The following is a 24,077-nucleotide window of genomic DNA, read 5'->3' as shown; positions in this document are numbered from 1 at the left end:
CCTTTCATCCTTTGGGATGTCACAAGGTCAAATAGACATTGGCATGTTACATACCTCTTTAATTTTTACTCACAAAGTCACAAAGCAATCTAGATTCTAGATTATTTACTTGTAATTTTCATTATACACTTGAATACTTGATTGTACGTGCACAAATGAAACGGAGGGAGTAAATATTTTATTTTATTATTTTTTTCTAAAAAAGAACCAAAAGAGTAAAGATTAAGTTGGTAATATCATGTACTTGTGATACACTCGAGTATATGATAGACAGTCTCAACATAATATTTTGTGAATAATCGAGTTTTGAATATTATAAGCTCAAACAATTAATCCAACTTTAAAATAGTAATTTGATTTAAATAAATTAGAATAAAATTAATTTATTCGTCCTTTGGTATGAAGCATACATAACTAGTTTAACACATGTTAAATCTTGAAAGTATGTAGTAATGGCTGTCATTTGTCTTGAATTAAAAATAACTAGTGATCTCTTTACATTAGCTATCTCTCATTCAAGGGGAGGAAAAAAAAAGATATCTCTCATTTGTCTTTACATGGAAAATAGTTTAATGTTTCGATTACAAAGCCTTTTTAAATTTTCCGATTTACACAAAATTAGTGGTTTTCTTTGAACTGCACCTCACAACACATCACATCCACCATGACCCATCGAATTACCAAGCCGCATCGGTTCACGCACCACCAATTCCATAGCCTACACCGTTAACGTCTGCCGTTTTAATTTTAGCTTTGCTCAAAGGTGTTGCCATGGCCTTCGCGGCTACTACGTTGTTAAACCAAAAATTATGATGGATTGTTAGTGGTTTTATTAAAGTTGACGTCATCGATGTCAGGATTAGAATTGTGGAATCCGTGGACGTACTAAAGTTGTTTGTGTTGTTGTTGCTGTTGTTTGCCTGTTTGTGAAGTGTATGTTTTTTCTATTTGTGTGGATATATTTACCCGTGAGACCGTTCTACACAGTAATTTTCCTAATCATTAAGTTGCATTCTTATAAGTTTTTTGAAAAAGGGAAAATTTGCAAATTGCAGCAATTTAAAACTTGCATTTTGTAAATTGCAGCAATTTTTTTAAAAAAAAGTTGCAAATTGCAGCCAAAAGCTGTAATAAACTGTAAACCTAATCCAACTTTTTCATCGGTTTGCGTGTCGAAGAATATTTGTTTAAGGTTCTAGAGGCCATTTTAGCCCTCAAAGATCTGAATTGAGCTCGAAATTGGCAAAAAAAAATAACGTAAGTGCCTTGTTTTGCATAACAAAAATGTATCGAATTGTGAGCAACTATTTTTTCCTCTAAAAAAAAAAAAAGCCTATTTTACACATTCAAATTTTAACTATGTAATCATAATCCTATACCTAATCAAAATTAAATTCAAAATCCATGTACGACCCAAAATTAATCATAGAAGAACCTACTATATTAATTAAGAATAAAATGATGCATTAAATTGAGATGACGACAATTTAGAACCAACAACAAACTACTTCTCCTCCTTACGAAATTTCGTAAATTCCACCACTATACCTTTCCTCACACGCCCTCGTTTTCTCTCTCCTACTTTTCTGTTCTGTTGATTCCAATCTTTTCCACCACTTATTCAATCTTTAATTTCAGGTAATGTTATTGGGTATTTGCTTCAGTTTCATGATTTCTCTTGTTTAATTTTGTATTGATTGTGAAAATTTTGTGTAAGATTATTCAATTTTGCGCTTGATTTTTGATTCTATTAATTTTTAGGGTTGCTAATTATTGACTTTCACTGCTGAAATTTGGGAGATTTTGTGTGAATTTTGTACCAATTGTTGAAAAAATTGATGAAATTATTGCTATATTTCCTTTATTGTGAATGTTATGAGAAACCCCTTTTTTGTTTAGAGATTGGGGTTAAATTTTAGGGTTTAAGAAGATTTGGTTGATTAATTGCTGCTGATTATGTGAATTTTGAATTTTCTTGCTGATCAATTATGTAATTGGTCTTTTGGGTTTTGATTTTTTGATTTGATTGAGCTGGAATAATTGCAGTTTTAATGTTCGATGAGTTGTTATTGTTGTCTTGTTGTGATCATTTTGTAATCTGATTTTTGTTCATATCGCATGGAATTTTAGCAAGTGTGCAAGTTTTGTTGATATATGTTTTTTTTGTTTGTTCAGGGTTGGTTTGTTTGTTTATCTTTCTTAAGAGTTAGTTTATTGCTGTTAGTTGAAATGGCATCACTTTCCGAGTCATGGATGCGAGAATATAACGAAGCATCAAAGCTTGCGGATGAAATAAACAGTATGGTCTCTGAGGCAAGTACTCTACCGCCAACTGGAACACAGACACAGCGTCATTTTTCTGGCACTCGCCGTAAGATTACCATATTGAACACTAAACTAGAGAATCTGGAGTCACTTTTAGCAAAGCTCCCAAGCATGCAGCCTATGTAAGTATATAAAGTTGACAACTGGTTTAATGATTATTGTTGGATATGTAGGCACTGCTAAGCTGCAACATGCTTCCCGGACCAGAATTTATTTAAAGTTGCTCACACTTTGTCTCCATGTTTACCATAATTGTTTTTTAATTAAATTCTTTCAGCGGCTCATTGCATTGGTTTCCTATTATATGATCAGGCTCAATGTGTTGTCTTGAAGATGAATTGCTTTTCCATCCATTTCATATCAATATTCCTTTTCACCTTTTCTTTGGTGTCATGATTAACTTTTACCCTTTTTAAATCATTAGCATAAAATATTAATGACACTTGTAGAATCATTCCTGTCAAAAAGGAAAAAAGATTGTAGAATTATTTTCATATTGCAGACCAATGTACTCTCAAAGGTTACTAGTCCAAGTTTCAAAAGTTGACCTTTAAACTTTCAAAGTCAAACAAGTCTTCTATGTCATAGATAAACTGGCATGTAAAGGAGCAAAGAAAGGTCCAATTACTCTTGCTTTCTATGCTTTGCAATTTTCTAGGAGCCTTCCATTTTGTGAATATGTGCATAGATTCTTTGCATTATTTTGTGTGTGAATCTTTTCGCCTGATCAACTATGAGATAGAATTTTGGGGTGACAGCAAGTTGGTTTATGCCCATGAGGCCATGACTTTCCTTACTACGATTCCTGGGTGTTTAGTCTGTCATCTAACTGTTTTAGCTGTTGAAACATTTCCTGTAAATGTTCAACACTTTATTTGTCTTATTTCAATTGTATTCTTGCACTAGAATCAAAAGATGATGAAATGTGACAATACTACCTTTGAATTAAGAAATGTGGAAACAGATAAAGATAATCAGAAATCAGGAGTAATTATTATTAAATACAATAAAGCAGTTTTATTTATTTTGTTATGTGTGTGTGTGTGTGTGTGTGTGTTGTGAAGGAGGGGTGGGGGGGGGGGGGGGGGGAACTTGTAGTCTGGAGCATTGGTTCTACTCTAGGTTTATAATTAAAGTGGACCTTTTAGTTTTAGCCTGGATTTTGTATGTTCTCCGTATCAAAGCAGCTGGTGAAGTTTATTTATTATGAAGTGTAAAGTTACGTTGCATGTCTTGGATGTGAATACGTGAAGCTTTTGTGACTTGATGTAGATCCATTGTTATGCTTTTGCTGTTTTGCATAAGTATGTTTAGTGTGTCAGAGTCTGGCTTATGTTATATTTATCCTACTGTAAGGATATTTTTTATTTGTTACGCTGTGCAATAATAGTGGGCACTGGACAGTTAAATTTGTGCATAGGCTTGAAAATTTTTTCATGCAGAGTGCTGTGCACGAGCCACATTGGAAAGCTTTTTGTATACTTTTTTTTTGTACATATGGTTCCCTATAGAATTCACGGGTTTCCTGGACTGTTTAATTTAGTTGCACCTGAATACCTGGTTATATGAAACGAAAAGGAACTAATGATGATCGTCAAAATCATAGGCATGACAGCTGAAAAATCATGGAAGCTGATGTTGACTTGATTTTATCAATATATTAAGCACTATCTATTTATCAATACATTTAAGCACTATCTTTGTTAAATCATTATCACTTATGGGTTTAAATATATTTACAATTCCTGTTCGCCAGTGTCCTTACTTATTATCCTATTTTTTTGGTTGTGTATTGCATAGTACCTATTTTTTTGTTGATCTTTTTACTTGTCTGATGTAGACCATGTAGTATTATTGTGCCTAGCACTGTCGTTTAAACTTAAAAAGAATAGGAATGATATATTTATAGGTTGGTGGTTTTTCATCTTTCTGTTGTTAATGACAGAGTCAGAACCTCTATGATAATTTCTGCTCTGTTTTACCTTTTACCTTCCTTGATCTCCTCTCCCCCCCCCCCCCCCCCCCCACTGTGTATTTTATTGTCATGTTGATTATAAAAAAAAGTTCACTGATAGTATATTGCTTATGCTCTCACATTTATGCAGAACAGCAAAAGAAATGAATAAGCGCAATGACTTGTTGTCAAATTTGAAATCTAAAGTCAGTCAGATGGCAAATACTCTCAATTCATACAGTGCTGCTTACAGAGACCGTTTACTAGGTCCGGATGTGAAGTCAGACGATGTAATGAAGAGAGCATCTAACATGGACAACCATGGAATTGTAGGCTTCCAACGTCAGATTATGAGAGGTATGGATAAAGAAGTTTGCATTTATCTATGTATGTTGTACACTCCTTATCTTAGCCTGATTGTTTATGCAATAACACCTCATCCCCCCCTTGATCCCTGAGCAGAGCAAGATGAGGGCCTTGAGAAATTGGAGGAGACTATAGTAAGCACAAAACATATAGCGCTAGCAGTCAACGAAGAGCTTACCCTGCACACTAGACTCCTGGTAATGTTTTAGTATGGTTTAGTTTTTGTGGCACAAGATTTCCATTGTACTCTCTCTGTAGGCATAATCTGCTGCATTTAATAATAACAATACTTTACCTTTACCAAATCACTGGGTTATAAGACTTATAACTATTATTCAAACTTCTGAACCTAAATCCTTTATTTGTAGGATACTTTGGATGATCATGTGGAGTCTACAAATTCTCGCTTGCAGGTAATTTTGTCTTAGTACTTGCATACTTGTTTATTTATGTTTGCTTTTGGTAAAGTAAGCTGCTTGTAATTTTCTTACCTTTTTGTTGCTTATAATTAAAAAGTGATTTGTCTAAACATCTTAAAACAGTAATTGCAATGTAGATTTTAAAAAATAAGTGTGAGTTTGTTTCACTTATGATGATATAATGTTTTCTATGATCTGTATTCACAACATTTGCCTGTTAAAAGTTTTTTTTTTTTTTTAGTGTTATTGTGGACTTTGTTTTGTTTCCAAGTTTAGTTAGATCTTAAAAAAAAAAAAAAAAAAAAAAAGAGAAGTTCAAAATGAGAACATCAGTTATTTTTAAACAATTAAGTTATATTATACAAAAAAAAAAGGTTAAGTTAGATCTAAAAGAGCTTTTGGTTATTAAATAAATTATATTCAAAATGAGAACAGCAGTGTCGCTTAAATGACATACTTAAGAGAAGTTCAAATTATTTGGTTTTGGAGCTACTGTCAAATTATATCCTTAAATGTATTAACCTGCCTGCAAATCTAGATGTCTGGGCCTTTGTCCCTTGTTGGCTTTTTTTTACTCCTGTGTAACATGTTACAAATGTTGATAAAATCTCTCAAGTCCTACCTTAAGAGTGGCAACTCATGTGTGAGTGAGTGTACTGATATGATCGTTATGGCAACAACAAATGTCATACTTCATACTTGTACTGTTCTTTTTGCAGGCATATCTTTTTGATATTAACTAGCCATTTATACTGCAAATCATTTATGTTACGGGTCTAACATCTTAATTGAAGCTGATTTTCTGTACTGCTAAACATTTGTTATTCCTCCTTTATTGGAGTGATTTATTGGGTGCCAAATCAATTCCATCATTGCTTATAAATTTATGTCCTAAGGTAACTTGTGATATTACTGGGCTGCTATTTGTTGATATCTGAGAACAGAGCAAGTTGTTAACTGATGGCAACCATGTTATATTTTATAATGTCCAGTGACTAGTTAAGTAAAAAGTTTTGTTGGATGAACATCAGTTTCAATTCTAAACCTTTTAGACTTTATGTGCCCCCCTGTATTCTAGATCCTCTGTTTGTGACCCTTGGACATTCTTTATCTTTGTTTTTCTTCTTAATGAATTTTTTTTTGACTTGTTGGTGCTCAGCAAGAAAATGTGAGACCTTTGTCTTTGGGGCTTTCTAGATCTCTCCACTTCAAGATTCATTCTTTTGCATATTGATTAGTGGGTGGTGAGTTTTATCTTTTGGGTTTTAATTTGTATTTCGTGACATTTGGAGCAGCGCATTCAAAGGAGATTGGCCATATTTAATAAACGCACCAAGGGAGGTTGCGCCTGCTTGTGTCTATTGGTTGTCTTGATCGTGGCTCTCATCCTTGTTGTATTGGCACTGATCAAATATCTATAGAATCTTGTTCGGTAAGCTCAATTAATCTTACTCATTTTTGGAGACTCTAATATGAAGTACACTGAAGATTGAAGTTTCTCTTTCTTTGTTTTGGGCTTCTGCTGCGCCTTCCTTGCTTTTGGTTTTCTCTGGTAGAGATTGCTTTTTTTACAGTAATGTTGTTTCATTTTTAATCTCGTATTTTTCTATTGTAGGTCCTGGGTAGCATATTGATCTTGAAACTTCATAGGAAGTGTGGATCTTGGGATCTGTGAATGAAATTATTGCTCAAGCACCTATCTGACCTATATTTGCAATGACTGTGGATTGATCGCAGATTGGACAGTCTCCATGAATAGTGTGTAAAGTATGCATCCTTCACAGTCAGCAAATTCCAACCTTCTGTATTATTTTTCTTAGAGGCCGCAATCTTTTGTCAAGTTAAATTTCAGCATCTGCTGAAGTTGTATGTGATGACCATCACTAATATTGGCTTCTTCTGCCCGGAAATTGTGCTGTTTCAGGAATTCTGAAATGATGTATTAACTCATCTATCTTTTAAAGTATATATGTTCATTTTATCTTTTATCGCCTTCCAATGTGTATAATGTAGGCGTAGTCACTCCTCACCGATATGATATCAAAACGTAAGAGATGCATAAGGGACAGTGAGAACAGAATTTTTTTTTTAATCTGTTCTCACCGTCCCTTATGCATAAGGGACAGTGAGAACAGAAAATTAGCGTGCACCAAACCCTAAATTGAAATTTAACAAGGTTATATCTTTCCTGTACATCGTTCAAACAATATTTTTGCATTGAATCGTTCCACTAATGATGGGAAAACCTACCCAAGGATGGGAATGCTACATTTTTTATTCCATTCCCTTGGTATTAAAGGCAGCCAAATTTAACATATTTTCTTTTTAAAAAAATGTTACCCACTCCCATTACTTCAATCAAAGCTTCTTACCCCGTTGCTATTGCTTTAAGAGCAACCCACCAAACCAAGAGATCCTTAAAAGATGTCTTCATCTCAGCGGTTTCGCTGTGCCCACTTTGAAAGTTTGAAGTATCGGCCGTCACAAGCCCTGACTCTGCACTTGTTGATGATGAGTGCTTCCTTAAGATACCTTTGGTCCGTGTTGCTGTGTGCTTACGAACCTCGCCCGTTCTAGGCTTGCGTCCTTGTTGTTAAAAGACATGTGTGCGTCGCACGATTTGGTGTCAGAATCCTTGGACCGTGACATTATTACCCAACTCATCAATCATCACCTCAAACTGTATACAAGGTTAATTTTTGTTCATTCGATGATTAGATGGGCGATAATCATTGAGATGGGCAAAATATATATTTAGGTCCAAGTTTATAAAGGATCCATTTTTCAACAAGCAACACTCCTAAGAAGAGTAAGAACCATTTATCACCATGAACACCCTCGCTAACAACATTTATATGATCACCATTATGATAATTAATCAGCATAATTTTTTTTTTGTAAATTTGTACCTAATCATATCTACCTTTAGAAAATTAACTTTAATTGTTATTTTGTCACAAAATGTGGTGATTAAAATGTAAAATACATTAGCATTATAAAAATATATGTTTATGCTAATGTATTATACACACTGCTACAAAATCATCTAATTTTTTTTTAATAAAATATACTTCGTATTTAATAAGGAGTAATACTACAAATCTATCTTATTTTTTATTTTTTTTTATCTAAATTAATTTAAAGTTAAAAAAAAAATTATTAGATAAAAATCACCCTCAATAAACAAAAATGACACGTGTAAAGGATTATTAGGAACACTAATTTAAAATGGTTCAGAATTACTTTACTTATACATAGCTCAAGACTTGAATTCAATTTCAAATATCATCATATAATTTTGATTATACCAACTTAATCAAACCTTAATACTCGTAGTGTTTTCCTAATTTTATTTCTTATTGAATTTTATGTACTTTTAGAATTCTACAATATAATTGTAAGTTGTACCACATATGACATACTCCATAAGAAAAAAAAATTGCATAACATAATTATCCAACTTTATAGTACATACGTAGTATTTTGTGTTTCTAATAAATAAGTACGAATTCGACAGTAACCAAGATCAGCCTTGGTGATGTTTTTAATCTTGCAAAAAAATTTCATGCTTTTAAGATTTCTCACTCCTAGTGCAAGAAATACACTTGCTCATCTTGTGGCGAGATGGAAAACTTGTAATTATGGAGCTTAATTTGAAATAAAATTCCTGCTAACGTTAAAAAAAAAAAAAGTACGAATCCGACACAACTCAATGTAATCTTTAGCGTTATTGGTGAGGTCACATGTTCTTTCAACTTCAAGATTTAGACCCAAGATTACAACATCGCCGATTGTGTCGCTGTCGATTTTGTCACCCAATCTTCTCTATATAAACTCCGACAACATACTCTACTCTACTAGGTTTCTTCATTTTCTTCTTCCTTTCTTTCTCCTTCGCTCTGTATTTCTCTTTGATTCTGAATAATCTCAAGCGTTGCTCATTCAATTTCATTGATTCCCATCATTTGTAAGATGATTTCCTTCTTTAATTCTTTATCAAAAATGATAAAAATCCGATAATTAAACTATCTGGAAAACGGGTTTCTGCATGTATTTTTCTTTTGTAATTACAATGTGAATTAACTTGAAGTGATAAAAAATGAAGTATGAAATGAATGATGATTGATTGAATATTCCCATTTGATTGAACCCTTTTCATTGTTATTGAGGTTTCTGGAATTCAACATGATTATGGTTGCTCAAAGTTATTGTTTCATTTCTTTGAATCTTGATTTTTTTTTGGCTGAATTCTGCTAGTTATTTTGTTGTTGTTGTTGTTGTTGTTGTTGTTGATGATGAATTTGTCTGCAAAATTTTGATTTTCAAATGATATTCGGTTTTCGGGGTGTGTTGAAGTTGTTTAATTGAAATCAATGCTAATATACATTAGATTCCTTGTACTTTTTGATGTCATTTCATTTGGTAAGTTTCGATTACATTTATGGATTAGTGATTTTGTGGCGATTCTACTGTTTTTGTTAGATGGAACTAGCCAAATGGTTTGAGTACTATTTTGATAATCAATATTGAGGGTTTAATCGAGAATTTAATGGCAATGATTGACCAAAGATAATTTTGAGTAATTTGTTGAAATTGAAATGTTGGCTTGATTTGTCAGAATTTTAGAGATATGGCAGTTGATTTAGAGCCTTAGTCGATCTTGCTTCAATCGACTAATGAGTGATAGACTAGTAGTTTTGCTCATCAATCTAATTTCATGTCTTGAAATTAATTAAGTCGTCAACCTTTTGATAAATTTATAGACTAGTAGTCTTGCTCATCTATCTAGTAGTTTTCGACTAATGCCTTATTTGGCATTTGGTTACTTCAAAGAAATAAAAGATTTAAATTGACAAGCCTGTAAAATGTAATTGATTAATTAAATTATGTAGTTCCTTGAATTTTTTTTGGAATTCACCAATTTTTATAAGGCATTAGATCATAAGGGATGGAGGAGGAAGATTTTTGTCGATGACTACACGGAATAATTACTTTTGGTTCATGTAGCCGGCCTCACTTGTGGGATTAAGGCTTTGATTGATTAGTGACCTACTTGATTGATTAGTGAAACTTATGGGATTTAGGCTTTGATTGATTTATTGATTAGTGGCCTGCTCTGTATGTGTATTTTAGATTGCCCTCATATTGCACATATTGTAAGGCATATATAAGCTGTTAGCATTCATGTGGGTGATCGTGTTTTTATATATATTTATAACGAGTCATGTTTAAAGTGTCTACCCTTCTACACAGGAGTAAGGGACTCATATTCTTTGAATAATGCGGCTTTAGTCGACATAGCCCATGATAAAGCTTTAATTTGTTCCCCTATTCTACTGCTGATATTTAGTGGATGATATGCAATGAAATTGAAATTAATTCTATCTATGATACAACTATGCTTTTATTTTGTTTTTTTTTTCTTTCATTTTTTCTTTCTGTATAAGTAGTTCAGAGGGATTTCTCAGAATCCTATATCCTTCTAGTGGTCAAATATTTGATTCTTTTGGCATACACAGAGGGATCTGTTGCAAGCGCTTATTTGATTTTCAATTTTAATTGGCACAGTTATGTTGTCTTATCTCATACTATATCTGTATTGATGTCGGGTTTAATATTTATTTTATTTGTATAATACAGTTATACACCTGCTACTGTCTATTGTTAGTTGTTCTCTTTTTTGGAATAATTTTATTCTATACCTTTTTCTTTTTTCTTCTTGTACATCTTTAAGACTAGTCCTTGAACATTATAATTGGAATGATGTTTAATCGAATTTTGTTCAATATTTACTTTTCAGGTCTGCTGCTGGCCTGCTGCCCTTCTCTCGACCATAAAGTTGGTTGTGTTTCATTTTCAGAGCAGTAGGATGGCATTTTAACTTTGAGTTGTAATTAATTTTCAACACATCCTGTAACTTCAAAATTTGTCATCGACTTATACTCTGCCATTTCCATGTACCTATATATGTAAAACAAGCAGAAGCAATTCCTTATGTTTGCATTTTCTGTAAATGATCAAGCTTTATGCATTTACTTTTAACATTCAAGCTCATCTTTTGATATTATTGGTATGCCTCGTAGCATTATTATAATTCAGACTTCATTTCATAATGTACATCTAGACTCTTCTTTTGGATTTCGTGAAAATTTTGCAGATGCCATTTGGCCATATTCAGCAAAGAAGAGAAAGCATTTGAAAGTACACTTGCTCTTTGCTTGCATATTTTCATTTGGGGGAATTTTGCTACATCATCTACATGGAAAACTTGGAACAATTGGAAGCTTTGTGCGAGATGCTTTACAACTCACTAGACTCTGCTGAGCGAGCTTATGCTGAGAACACCTTGAAATGCTTCTCCGAGGATACCAGCTGCATCCCACAGTTGGAATACATACTTGAGAATGCAAGAAATTCATATGCAGTTTTATTTGCTAGCTCAAGCTTGCTGAAGCACGTCACTCAAAATATTCTTCCTATGCAGCTACAGCTTCAAATTCGTAATTTTTCCCTCAAATTTTGTACCTATAAGTGATTTTTGATATACTCCTATTGTTTACTACTGCTTATTGACTTCGTGGCCACAAGTTTAATTGCCTTTGCTCCTGTTTCATGTCTATGTATGAATGATGTTGTGAACATATCCCATTTGATTGAGTCATCTGATTTATTTCTCTGCAGTTAGGTAATCTATGCCACAAACTTTAAGTTGGTCAAGTCTGCTGTCAACTGATACATCTCCACTAGTTATTCATTGCTAGTGATTTCAACTTTCAGCAATCTTCTCTTTATAAAGGGTCATATTTGTTTTTTTTGAAAACTATAAAGGGTCATATTAAGATGTTGGCAGTTGGCCTTCTTATTGTGATTGTAAACAGTAGGATTTGACTAATTATATATTTCTTGTATTTTTATTTTATTTGTTTATTTATTTATTTATTTTGTTGGGGAGCGGATGTCATATGCATGTATAAAGTATCTGAATCCTATATGATGGTTCACACATAAACTAAAAGGTAAAATTTGTTATCTGAATCCTTTAGTAAATAGTAAATAGTGAAAAGTAAAATTAGATATCTGAACCCTCTGTGATGATCCAGACTATTGTATTTTGACAATGTGTGTACATGGAACTTTGCCCTCTTGTTTTCCTAATTTGTCCTGTGTGACTTTAATCTGAAGGCAACCATGTTGTAAACTATCTGGCTTCTAGAAGTGCCAACTTGGAGCATATTGTAGCGACTTCGTTGATTCAACTTGTTTGTCGAGTTTCAAAACTTGGTTGGTTTGTTGATGATAAATTCCAGGAGCTCATTAGTGATTCTCTGAACTTTCTGAATCAGGTTAGTGAATACAGCCCTTTGTATATTTGGTAGGAAATTGTAAATGTCTATGTGAATCAATGTAAATATATGTTTCTTTAAGGTATCTGATTATTTTGAATTGTCAATCATTGGTGCCCTTTTCTGCTGCAATTGCTGTTTTTGGTCTTGATATTTTTATTTGAGCCTGTGCTTAATTTTGCAGCAAGAAGCCGCTCACTATGCTATGGGTTTGAAGGTATTGAATCAGCTTGTGAGTGAGATGAATCGGGTAAGGTTTGTCAGATATGATATCAAATTGGCTTGTGATTTATTCCTGGAATAAATTTAGGGAGGCTTAAATCTTTATTGTTTTCCTTCATAGGTTTTGTTTTTTTTGATGTTATCATTTGGATTGATTATTATTGATTTCTACTTAAGCTGCATTAATTTCTATCTACTAATTGGTGTGTCAAACTCATTTTAATAACAGCCAACTCCAGGGTTACCTGTGCAGCAACATCGGAGGGTGGTAAGCAAGTTCAAAGATCAGGCGCTTCGGCAAATTTACGGAATCTCCCTTACATCATTGCATGGACTTAAAAGTGATGGTAATTATTTAGGCATTCTGTAGCCATTTTCTTTTATAGAGTAGCTATTTTTCTTCCGTCTTAAGAGTTTTTGGGTATGTAGCTCAACAGAAATTGCAGGAGCTGGCTCTTTCACTTTCTCTACAATGTTTATCTTTTGATTTTATGGGATCATCAATTGATGAAAGCTCAGATGAAAGTTTTATAATTGAGGTATATTGTGGAAACTGGTTTTTATATTTTAATCCGACTGAAATATTCTATTACAAGTCTTTTCTCCTCAGTAACTATTTTTTAATGGGGTGACAGGCTCCGGTCTCCTGGAGATCAGTCCTTGAGGAACCCTCAACAGTACAAATATATTTTGACTATTATGCAGTCACCAGTCCTCCTCTTTCAAAATTAGTGAGTTCCTTAACTTATGTCATTTTCTTCACTGAGTTTGTTTTGAAGGGATAAAAAATGGGCTGGCCTGAGTTGGAATATGTATAATTGGTAGACAATTTGTAGATTGACTATGTAGAAATGATTCGGTCAAAAAGCCTGAATACAGGATCTGACGGTAGATAATTAAGTGAAATGCTAAGTGAAATGTTTGTGGATTCCTGTTACCCTTTATCCTCTACAAAGGGACTGTGATGGCGATTTTATCAAACTCTAAAACACCATTGCATAACATCACACCTTAAACTACAAGAGCTAAGTATTACGTAATCAAAATAATCACCTACTCAGACTTAAAAAATTATTACTGTAAAATGAAAACATGAGGTAGAACTGCTTAGTTGGTTAGTCAATTGTGGTTCTTTGTCAGTTGTTGCTCTGTTCTCCCTCCGTCAAATGTTGCTGTTCGGGGCTCTTAAGGTTGTAAACTCATATGATGTCCTGTAAAATCATTAAAAGTCTAATAGTAAATCTAGGAGTATCATAACAGTTTCAGAAGTGAAATGCTAACTAAATAGCTATCGCAACTGACCTACCCCAACCCATGTTCTAAGAGAGATGTGTTCCTTCCATTCCCTACGTACTATTATTCACTTGTAGAAGCTAAGAGATTCGTTATTGTAAACCTCATTTCAGTTCCAGTGTCCTATACTTTAAAGAGTAGCCCAAAGAAAGTAGTTTGCATGGAATTTGCTGAAATAGTGTTGATGGTATAGGCATTATCGTGCACTTTGATTTGAACTTTGTTTCCCAATAGGATTTAGCATATTTTATGAACCACAAATTGCCCTGTCCCTATTCTTATTTGCGTATCAGTATAACAATGTTCTTTTTACCTTTGTCACCTTCACCATCATAAACCACACAAAATTTTCTCATATATGAAAAACTAGTGGAGAGGAAGTTAAAGGGTATAAATGTGAATTTTCCTGACGAGGGTTGAAAATTTTTGCTTGTTAATTTAGTCTTTGGTGTCATACTGTCATGTCACAGTCAGAGTCTTGAAGGCAGTTTAAGGATTGGCTCAAAGGCATAGTTGGAGGTGCAAAGAGGGGGATACTTGTTAGATTTATGCTATTTTTGGTGGACATGACATTGAAATGTAACAAAAGTTCAGATTGAAGTGATGTTTGTGGACAATTCGTACTGGAGGTTACCCTATGTCAATGTTGTCGCCCCTTGTCGAAATTCACCTGGCTGGTGGGGAATGGGCAGAGAAGATAAGAAGTTGGTTAGTAGTAAAAAACCAAAGAAAACATATCTTACTATAATGGGTCGTTGATTCATTCTTTTACCTTTTCTTACCAGAAGTATAAATTAATTGCCTCCAAACTTATATGTGCAACGCCTTACTTTCACCCTTGAAATGGAACATAATTCTTGAAAGATGTTATCGCATCTTTCTGATGTATAATTATTACTCTTTTTGTCCTTAAAATTCATAGATGTAATGGTTGTCAATGTTTGATTGCAGTATGTTTGATCAGCTTTTTGAAAGTAAGAATTTATTTTGCGCTTCAATGTGTGTGTAAAATTCTTTTTTCCTCAACACTGATAGCTCAATGTTTTCTGTTAAGGCTTTGGAGTGTTTGGGGCGATTGACTTTAGTCAAAAGATCCTTGTTTACGAGCGGTACCACACGTAAGCAGTTTTTGACTTCATTGATGATGGGCTCAAAGGATATTATTGAAACAGGGAAAGGTTAGTTTGTTGATTAATTGCTCCAAGTCTTTCGCTTGAGCATTAACTTGTATGCTTGATAAAGAGCTTCAATTTAATAATGAGCATTAACTTGCATGCTTGTAAATGGGTTTAGTTCCTGTATATAGCTATGTTTAAAAGGTGTTTATGTAAAGTGAAATATGAAAAATAAGTCTGTTAGAATTGGTTCATGTTCTTCTTCGTAATCCCTCTAGGAAAGTGTAACGAATAGACTTGTGATCTCCTTGCCTGTAGATGTAGGCTTACTTTGATTTGAACATATCTTGTTTTAACCTTCATTTATCTTATTTCAATTTGCACATTTAACTTTGTTGTTTTTTGTAAATTAAACTGAGCGCTAATTTGATCCACCAATCAGAAAGATTTTTAAAACTCTTATTTTGTGCAAGTCTTTAGTTACAATTAGCTGACAAGATTATCCTTAAATTATGAAAAAAATATTATATCTACCATTTGAATAACTCAATGGTGAAGTCTATTGTTGCCTTTTTTTGAAACAGGGTTATTATTAAATCGTCGTAAGTGATATATAGCTGTAGAAATAATGTATTAAGGCGAGTTGGCATTGTGATCTTCCCCCATTTGGGACATTGGGAGATACAAGGTCATGTGATACAATGTTAATTATGTTACTGATATGAAATCCTGTATCTGTTAGTATATGACACCTTAATTTCTCGGGACTGCTATATTTAGTCTTGAAGTCGAAATATGATGAAATTAACTTACAGTACCTATATTAGGAATCTAGACATTTCAGGAATCTAGGCTTAAAAAGTCATTATAGAATTTATCAAACAATTTATGCCTATAAATAATTCTTGTTAAGCAAAAATTTGTTTCATATGCTTTAGAATTGTTTATACTTAGAAATAATCATATTACCAATATCTTTGTATTAAAGCAGGATATCAAATTTTTTATTTTTTAAAATTTTTTTTTTATTATTTTTTTGAAGAAAAGCTGGATATCAATTTACTACAGTAGTTATCTACTTCTAACTCTACCTTGGGAACAGGTCTTAATCATCATGATAATTACCATGAGCTTTGCCGTTTCCTTGGGCGTTTTAAAGTGAATTTTCAGGTACACAGATAGGTTTAACATTTAAACGTCAAATGATATGCTCAATTCATGGCTTACTATTACACGGATAGGTTAAATGCTAAAAGTGATGCTGCCTAAAATTTTGTGACAGTTATCAGAGGTCGTGAGCGTGGAGTTCTACAACTCATGGATAGGCCTAATATCAGATTTCACATTGAAGTCTCTGCATTCTTGGAAGGTTATTGCAGTCTTAGCAACCTTTGGAAGTTTACTTGATGAAGCTAAAATTTTAAAAATTTGCATAGCAGTAAATGTTTCAATTTGTATGAAAATGTTTTGAGTTTCTTCATTTCAGTGGACAAGCAGCAGTATTTATTATCTTCTAGAGCTGTGGTCCAAAATGGTAACATCTTTACCATATTTGAAGGATAAGTCTACAAACTACCGCTTAGATGAGTTTGTGCCCAAGATTTTGGAAGGATTTGTATCTTCACGTTTTGATTCGGTACAGGTTAAGATATAATTGCTTGCCCAGCTTTTCTTTTAGCTACATATATTTGTCTTTGCCTCTTTCTTAACTTAGTTATCCGACTGATTGTTAGGACAGGCTGGGTTCTCGGACGATCTTTTAGAAGATCCTCTTGATAACGTTGAGCTAATGCAGGATCAGCTCAAATTCTTTCCATATCTTTTCAGATTTCAGGTTTGACCTGTTGGTCTTGAAGATTGTTTTGCATTGAATTACTAGTTTTTTTTTTTTGTTTTGTTTTTTTTTTTTTTTTTTTTTTGGGGGGGGGGGGGGATTTGGCTGTGCGTAGTTGCTGAGCTGATTCTGATTCTCAATTTTTTTTGTCTTTTTCTTATTTATTGTAGTGTGAGAGCTGCAGTACCTATTTGATAAATGCTATGGACCCTCTCTTACAAGAATATATGGTATATTATATCCTTCTTGTTGTCAACGTTTAAATATTAAACATACGCATAAATCTTAATGTATGATTTGGTTGCATGACTCAGGATGGCACAAAACTACAGGAGTATGTGACTAGTAGCAATGTTGTATTAACAGAGACCAAACTTGCATGGATGGTGCATATAGTGGGTGCCATACTGAGTGTAAAGCAATATACCGGGTATGGATTTTGTAATTCTTACTTATTTTTATTTTTATTTTATATTGCATGCAAAAGCCTCGAATTTAGTAAGCAATCTCTCTTGCAGTTGTACTTCAAATGAAGTGATTGATGCAGACCTTTCAGCACGTGTTTTGCAGTTGATAAATTTCATGGACACTGGATCATATGTCCAGGTACCGCGCCCTAACTCTTTATGGGATGTTTTGATGTCTCTTTGTAAAATAGAGGAATTTTCTTTATTGCAGTACCAAACCTTGACATTTAAAATATGATTATCAGCATTTTGTGCCATTGACAGTTACACTTGCTGACAAAAAACTAAGAATGCTGGTAACAATATTATGGTGTGTCATTTCTTCGTTGGCTATCCTTCTGGCCCTTCACCGTTTGAAGTTGCTTCTTGTCAATTGCCAGTTTTATATCTACTTTTGTCCTGGAATTTTATACACAATAGCAGACATTTAGTGATATGAATTTCCTCGCTTCAATTTACGTGCGAGTATTTTGTCTTTATGTGGTAGAATTGATCTGCAGGTTGATTGTATACTGCCTTTTGTCCTCTTCTATATTTGCTTTAATGCTTTTCTTGTTTTGCTTGTATGTGTTAGAGATATGGTGAACTCAGCAGGCAGAGGCTGGAACTTGCAGTCCTTAATTTCTTTGAAAACTTTAGGAAGAGTTACGTAGGAGACCAAGCATTGCATGCTTCAAAGGCAAGTGCATATTGTTGATTAAATTCATAATCATATCATCATATAATGATACTAAGGTCAATTTCAGTGCTCTTGACTTCTTTTTCTTTTTTTCTTGCAGCAGCTGTATGTTCGGTTGTCTGAACTTCTTAGACTACATGATCATCTGTTGATTTTGGATGTCATGGTCCGGAAAATCGCCAATAATCTGAAGTTTTGTTCAGAGGTAACAATTAGATGAAGTATATTCTAAATAAAATCTTAGGGGAACACCTTAAAGGTTCTTGGCTAAGATAATCATATAAGAAATGGGGAAAGAGAATGAAGGGGAATGCTTATTACCTACTCCGTAATTGTTAAAATTTATGTCATAATTAAGTTCTTTTGGGGATCTTTCTTCTCTTTGCAGAGTGAGGAGGTTTTGGATCAAACATTAGCTCTGTTCTCGGTGATGACATCTGGGTTTGTTCTATTGCTACTGGAATATTTTTAGACTTAAATTTTTCTTTTAAAAAAAAAAAATCCTTTCTTATGTACAATAAAACATCAAATCTATTCAGGTTAATGACGGGAAAACTTCTTTCAAAGCTGGATTCTATTCATTATATAACAGAAAATCACAATGTAAGTGGTCTTCTTAAGTCCTCTTCCTCACATATTATAAGAACACCTCCCCCCCCCCCCCTCCCTCCTCCTCCTCCCATATTTAGAGCTGGTACTAATTAAAGTGTCTGCTTGGCTCATGTTGTGTTGCTAATATCAGAGAGAGCATTTTCTTTTCCTAAAAGATTACAGTGCTCGTAGAAGAACCACTTTTTATTTCACTGTTGGTTCATTGATGTTCATGGAAGATAACATTGTCAAGTTCAAGCAAGCAATTGATCCTTTACAACAGGTATGTGTGTTAACTGTTAATATATTAAAATGGCAGTGAGTTTTAAAATTCAATCGTTGCTGCATTGAAAGGACCTCTCCTTTCTGTTAGCAATGTACTTTATTGGTGTTGTAATGGAAGCTGCAATCATCAGACCTCTTTCTTTTTTATATGTTTTATCGTTGTTGGTGGTGATAGGTTTTTGTCAACCTTGAGTCCATTCCTGACCCGTTATTTCGGGACGAGACTGTAAAATGTGCTATAGCTGGGCTGATGCGGGATCTAAGAGGAATTGCAATGGCCATACACAGGTGATGTGCGGGATCTAAGCCGCATCTCTTTGCTCTATCTATAAAATTTTTAATATTACGAAGAAAAAATTTTAACCTCTTATATTTCATTAATTACTTCAGTCGCAAGGCATATGGGTTTCTTTTTGATTGGTTATATCCAGCACATATGCCTCTTCTTTTGAAAGCTATTGCTACTTGGATCGATTGTCCAGAGGTAAGCTGCCTTTTCCCTTGAGATGGTTTTACATAATAGTGTCTTGACAATGACATGACATGCTGTAGGTTTACCTGATTATCTGCATGTTTGAGTTTGATTGTGATATGTATTGTACAAGAATCATATGATTGCCTTTCCAGTCAGCATGTTTTAAGAGTGGATCAAATCTAAGCCATCATTCTAATAAAAAGTATTGATCATAGGATTACTTAATCTAGTGGGAGTAGCTTATTAATGAAAGTCAAGATATCCAGGCAAATTCGGCATTATTAATGAAAATCAAAGTATCTTGTATCTGCATTGATTTTAATTATTTCTTTTTGAGGGATCATCCTTAAAGAGTAATGGATATTATGATGGTTAATCACAAGGTCTGTTGCAGGTGACAACTCCATTGCTGAAATTCTATGCAGAGCTAGTTCTAAATAAAGCCCAGCGCTTAACATTTGACCAATCCTCTCCTAATGGCATACTGCTTTTCTGGGAAGTTAGCAAGTTGCTTGTTGCTTATGGGTCTAGAATTCTTGCTCTTTCTGGTCCAAAAGATGTCTATAGCACCAAATACAAAGGAATCTGGGTTTCTCTTTCCATTTTAACAAGAGGTATGTACTTTCAAAATTGATCTTTCCCATAGTCTTATCCCATCATCCCAGTCCCATTCTTCTACTTCCTTTGTTTTTTTGGTTGCACCCTTTTGACTTTTACTCTATACCCACAATCTTGTTTGACTATTTTTGGTGATTTTTTACTAGAGAACAATCTTGGTCATGTGGGAGCTTGTTAAGTGCAACTAAACATATACTTCCAAAATATCAACAGTAATATTTTTACTTTATACTTGTACATTAGCATGTGTAAAAATAGAAAGGTTACAATGACCAGTTTACCCTACCCCCCCCCCCCCCCCCCCCCCCCCCCATACCCACCCACACACAAACAGAGGAAGTACTACATACTGTGACAGTGGTGTATCTGTTTTTTGTTTTTTAAAGATAGTTTCCAGTGACATATAAAATGAGGAGACAAAAGGTGATCAAAACTATACTCAAATCAGGAAAGCTAAAAAAAACCCCGCAATCTAGAATTACATTACATCAGAAAGAGATGTGCTTAGGCAAGGCTTCATGCACCTGACCTAATTAGAAATCAATCATTCTTGAGATGTCACCCAATCCTGAAAATACTACTCCCTCTATCCCATAATATAGTTCCTGTTTCCCATATTTCACGGAAATTAAGGAATAGTAGAAGCGTGTAAAAGTACATAAAAATCAGTAAAAATTACATTAAAGGCAAAAAATTCAAGAAAAGTACAATATTAATGATGAATATAGTAGAAAATTCCAAAAGCATTTAATAGGGGCTAAAAAATTAGGGAAAAAATAAGGGTAGCTTGTATGGGAATTTAAAGTGATTTTAAGTGAAATCTTAAAAAGGAAAGAACGGAAATGGGAAGAACATTTTGGGACGCCGGAAAAGGAAAATGAAAACGTATCTTGGGACGGAGGGAGTATTATTCGTCTCTTAAATATATAAAGTATAACAGAAAATGAATCGTTGTAATATGGTGCTAGCTGTTTCTGTTAAAATGGTTACTGGATTTTTTCCTAGACATCTAAGCCTGATTTCTGTGCAAATTATGTTCTGTCATCTTCTTCCCATGCCTGAACCCTGAATATGATACTTCCTTTGGTCTCATTGCTTGTTGCTTTGTCTGGCTCAACAATGCTTGGTTAGTTTAGTACTTTCCCTGTCAAATTCGTCTTTCCGTGTCTTCCAAAGATTCAATTTAAATCTTGGATACCGCATTGCTGTTCGAGTGGTTGTATTAGCAAATGCACTCTGAATTTGTTGTTATTTAGCAACTAGAGCAATCTTAGATCTGCTAGCTATGGTTCTAGATTGTGTATAATCTTGGAATGTTTTCTATCTAACTTCAATGGAAATGTGATTTCTGCTTATGAAAACGTCTGCTTTTGTTTGACGCAATTTTTTACATGTATGTGGAGGATGTGCATCTTTTTTTGTTTTTATTTGACAAGCTCTCCATTTGTCTTTCCAATTCCGGCTTGCAATTATTCTTAGCTTGTCTTAACATTTTTTGCAATGATATTCTTTTAATGACAGCAATTGGCGGCAACTATGTCAATTTTGGTGTGTTTGAGCTATATGGTGACAAGGCCCTTGATGATGCCCTTGATATCGCTTTCAAAATGATTCTCTCAATCCCTGCTGTTGATTTATTAGCATACAGAAAGGTTTGTGTAGATGTTCTGCTGTCCTGTACCAAAGCCGCAGTCTCTCAGTTTGTTTTGTCCCCTCTTTCCCTCCATATAATTTTGAATAGGCTAAGGAAATTTAGTATTGTATTAAATATCTGGTGACCCTGCTTATCAATATGTTTTTATTTTGTTTTCCTTGTTTTTTGTAACATTCATGCTTATCAATGTGTTTTTAAGTTGTTGTCCTTGTTTTACTTAACATTCATGCTTATCAATATGTTTTTAATTTGTTGTCCTTGTATTACTTAACAGTCATGCTATTGGTCACTATGCTTCTCCATTTAATTTGATGGTTTATTTTGCTTCTGATAATTTTCTTTTTTTAATTTCTATATTAATATTATTCGCAGGTCTCCAGGGCTTACTTCAGTTTTATAGAAATTTTTTTCAGCAAGCTTATAAAGTTTTCTTGTAACCTGGAAGGAACTACTTTCAAGTACATTGTCACATCCCTCCATTCTGGCATAAAGAATATAGAATCAAACATTGTTTCGCAGGTTTGTGTTGGTTGTCATGTTCCCGAATTCCTTTTTTCACCTAGTATTTTTTGTTAATCTAGCGTGACACATTGGCACGGAATCAAGATTCTTATATGAGCTTGCAATTTGTTGACAAATGGCTGATTCAGTTGTAATTAACATTTGAAATTGCAGTGTGCTTCTGCAATTGATTATTTGGCAACCTTCTATTTTAATCATATTATGATGGGAGAATCGCCTGCTTCACCAGCTCTACTTACTTTTGCTAAGCATATTTCAGATTGTGGTGATATCTTTCTAGATGTAAGTTTAATTTTTTGTTTACGTATTCTTTATTAAGTATTCCATTTTATGGCTGTGTTATATCTTTCAAGATGTAATTAGTTCTACATCTTATTTGCCTTATTTAATCTTTCTTGAGCTAAGTAATGGTGCCCTTTGTTTTTCTTATCAACATGTAACGAACTACTTAAGAAATTTTATGATTTTCACAAGTAACGTGCTTTCGTTGATCAGATACTCAAGACTATGTTTGAGAGAGTTTTATTTGAAGACAATACCTCCCAATGGGGTATTAGCAGAGCAATGCTGAGTTTGATTCTCATAAGTGAAGAAGTAACGAATTCATCTCATTTGTTTTCTATTCATATTAGATATCATGTGTCAGATCTGTCTATTGTCGATGCTTATATGATTACGTGTTGTTTTTTTTGCAGATGTATACAAAATTCAAAACTGAAATAGTGGCATCACAGGTAAGCTTGCTTTCTTAGGATTCAATCCCCCCTCCCTCCCCTCTGGTGACCCTTCATTCCGTGGCATAGAAGATCACTTATTCTTGATGTCCTGTAAACAGCCTGTGGATCAACAGCAACGCCTTTTTCGCTGCTTTGATATTCTCATGGAAAGTGTTACTCGAGATTTAGAATCGGCTAACAGGGACAGGTTTACTCGAAATCTTGGCAAGTCCCGGCAAGAATTTCGTGAAAAATGACTTTAATCTCTCAGATATGTCCAAACCAATTAAAAGATGAACTCGTGGTGACATGTAGATAGTTGTGCTAGCCTATAAAACTGTATATTCTTGTTTTTCTACAATTTCTTTCTGTAAATGCCTGTTAATGGCATCTGTTATTTGAGATATGTTACACAGCTATAAGTTCAAATATAAACTCTGAAGAGCAATTCTTACAGGAGGGAAATCCTTTCCCTTGAAATTTTTGATATAGATTGGAAGTTTTTTGGAAGTTACAGGAGCAATTATTACAAGCCATAATTTGCTCTCTTTCTTTTATACATTTCACACTTCAATGAGAACATCACTTGTCCAAATTTCAACTACCTCTCCCCCCAAGCCCAACCCACCCTAATGTGATCTGGTAAACGAGTAATTTGGATTGAGTTTGATTGAAGTCGTATTTGGCTGATGAGTCATTTGGTTTTGTACAAAATTTCAAAGGGTAAAGTATCGCTGCCATTGTTTTAAGTTTTTAACATGGATCTCGACTTCTCGAGGCATATTGTTCAACTTCCTATACTATCTTCCTTCCGTACAAGAATCATGCCTTTTGCAATATACTCGTACATTCTTCCTAGTATCAACAAAGTATTGGATGTTTATTAAAAATCAGCACAATCTGAAATATGCTTAGCAAAACTACACAATACCATGATTTTGCTCGTCTTCTTACAATCTTACACTTCATTAATTTCTAGTGATTTATGGCATAAAGTATATATGCAATTAAATGAAAGATGACATTGTATAAATACAATAAATTTAAGAATGAATTTGGGACGATTTGTGATTAATTTTTTTAATATCCAACAAATTTGAATTCACTAACAATAATCAAAGTAGACCTAAGCTATTTCTCCATCATTTTTTTTGAAGAAACCATCAACTGTTTTTAGTACATGTCAAACTTTCTAGAGA

The 24,077-nt window shown here is 33.8% G+C and overlaps 2 protein-coding genes across 7 annotated transcripts; both read left to right on the top strand.

The window, feature by feature from the left end:
• The first annotated feature begins 1,483 nt into the window (after positions 1-1,483).
• On the top strand, positions 1,484-7,050 carry LOC145608556 (syntaxin-51-like). 3 transcript variants are annotated; one of them, XM_081664171.1, is made up of 7 exons: positions 1,484-1,638; positions 2,176-2,447; positions 4,431-4,636; positions 4,742-4,842; positions 5,014-5,058; positions 6,360-6,496; positions 6,802-7,050. In XM_081664171.1, exons 2-6 carry the CDS (start codon positions 2,230-2,232, stop codon positions 6,483-6,485), a joined length of 696 nt encoding a protein of 231 aa, XP_081520297.1. In that variant the 5' UTR covers positions 1,484-1,638; positions 2,176-2,229; the 3' UTR covers positions 6,486-6,496; positions 6,802-7,050. The 3 variants fall into 3 exon arrangements, with proteins under 3 accessions (XP_081520297.1, XP_081520295.1, XP_081520296.1); XM_081664169.1 differs by having other exon boundaries at positions 6,680-7,050; XM_081664170.1 differs by lacking the exon at positions 1,484-1,638 and adding an exon at positions 1,673-1,712 and having other exon boundaries at positions 6,680-7,050.
• Positions 7,051-8,863: 1,813 nt separating this feature from the next.
• Positions 8,864-23,357, top strand: LOC145609689 (uncharacterized). Of its 4 annotated transcripts, XM_081665141.1 has the most exons (30): positions 8,865-9,031; positions 10,865-10,954; positions 11,222-11,564; positions 12,247-12,407; positions 12,592-12,657; positions 12,859-12,976; positions 13,059-13,168; positions 13,265-13,360; positions 14,977-15,100; positions 16,140-16,207; positions 16,320-16,406; positions 16,524-16,679; positions 16,776-16,871; positions 17,042-17,101; positions 17,186-17,301; positions 17,390-17,477; positions 17,913-18,017; positions 18,118-18,222; positions 18,406-18,458; positions 18,557-18,620; positions 18,760-18,891; positions 19,069-19,181; positions 19,284-19,377; positions 19,763-19,982; positions 21,508-21,638; positions 22,013-22,159; positions 22,316-22,444; positions 22,658-22,756; positions 22,858-22,896; positions 22,998-23,357. In XM_081665141.1, exons 3-30 carry the CDS (start codon positions 11,324-11,326, stop codon positions 23,133-23,135), a joined length of 3,156 nt encoding a protein of 1,051 aa, XP_081521267.1. In that variant the 5' UTR covers positions 8,865-9,031; positions 10,865-10,954; positions 11,222-11,323; the 3' UTR covers positions 23,136-23,357. The 4 variants fall into 4 exon arrangements, with proteins under 4 accessions (XP_081521269.1, XP_081521267.1, XP_081521270.1 ...); XM_081665143.1 differs by having other exon boundaries at positions 8,864-9,031; positions 10,865-11,564; positions 18,121-18,222; XM_081665144.1 differs by having other exon boundaries at positions 10,865-11,564; positions 16,524-16,673.
• Positions 23,358-24,077: the final 720 nt, after the last annotated feature.

This window comes from Chenopodium album, chromosome 23 (assembly GCF_948465745.1).
Source record: "Chenopodium album chromosome 23, dcCheAlbu1.1, whole genome shotgun sequence".
Classification (NCBI taxonomy): domain Eukaryota; kingdom Viridiplantae; phylum Streptophyta; class Magnoliopsida; order Caryophyllales; family Amaranthaceae; genus Chenopodium; species Chenopodium album.
This window is presented reverse-complemented; position numbering and strand designations above follow the sequence as displayed.

Coding starts and splice junctions, on each gene's coding strand:
- LOC145609689 (XM_081665141.1), top strand. CDS start 11,324: ATGGAAAACTTGGAACAATTGGAAGCTTTGTGCGAGATGCTTTACAAC. Junction 12,408..12,591: donor CTCTGAACTTTCTGAATCAG/GTTAGTGAATAC, acceptor TTAATTTTGCAG/CAAGAAGCCGCTCACTATGC. Junction 17,478..17,912: donor ACACTGGATCATATGTCCAG/GTACCGCGCCCT, acceptor TGTATGTGTTAG/AGATATGGTGAACTCAGCAG.
- LOC145608556 (XM_081664171.1), top strand. CDS start 2,230: ATGGCATCACTTTCCGAGTCATGGATGCGAGAATATAACGAAGCATCA. Junction 2,448..4,430: donor CTCCCAAGCATGCAGCCTAT/GTAAGTATATAA, acceptor ACATTTATGCAG/AACAGCAAAAGAAATGAATA. Junction 4,843..5,013: donor CCCTGCACACTAGACTCCTG/GTAATGTTTTAG, acceptor CTTTATTTGTAG/GATACTTTGGATGATCATGT.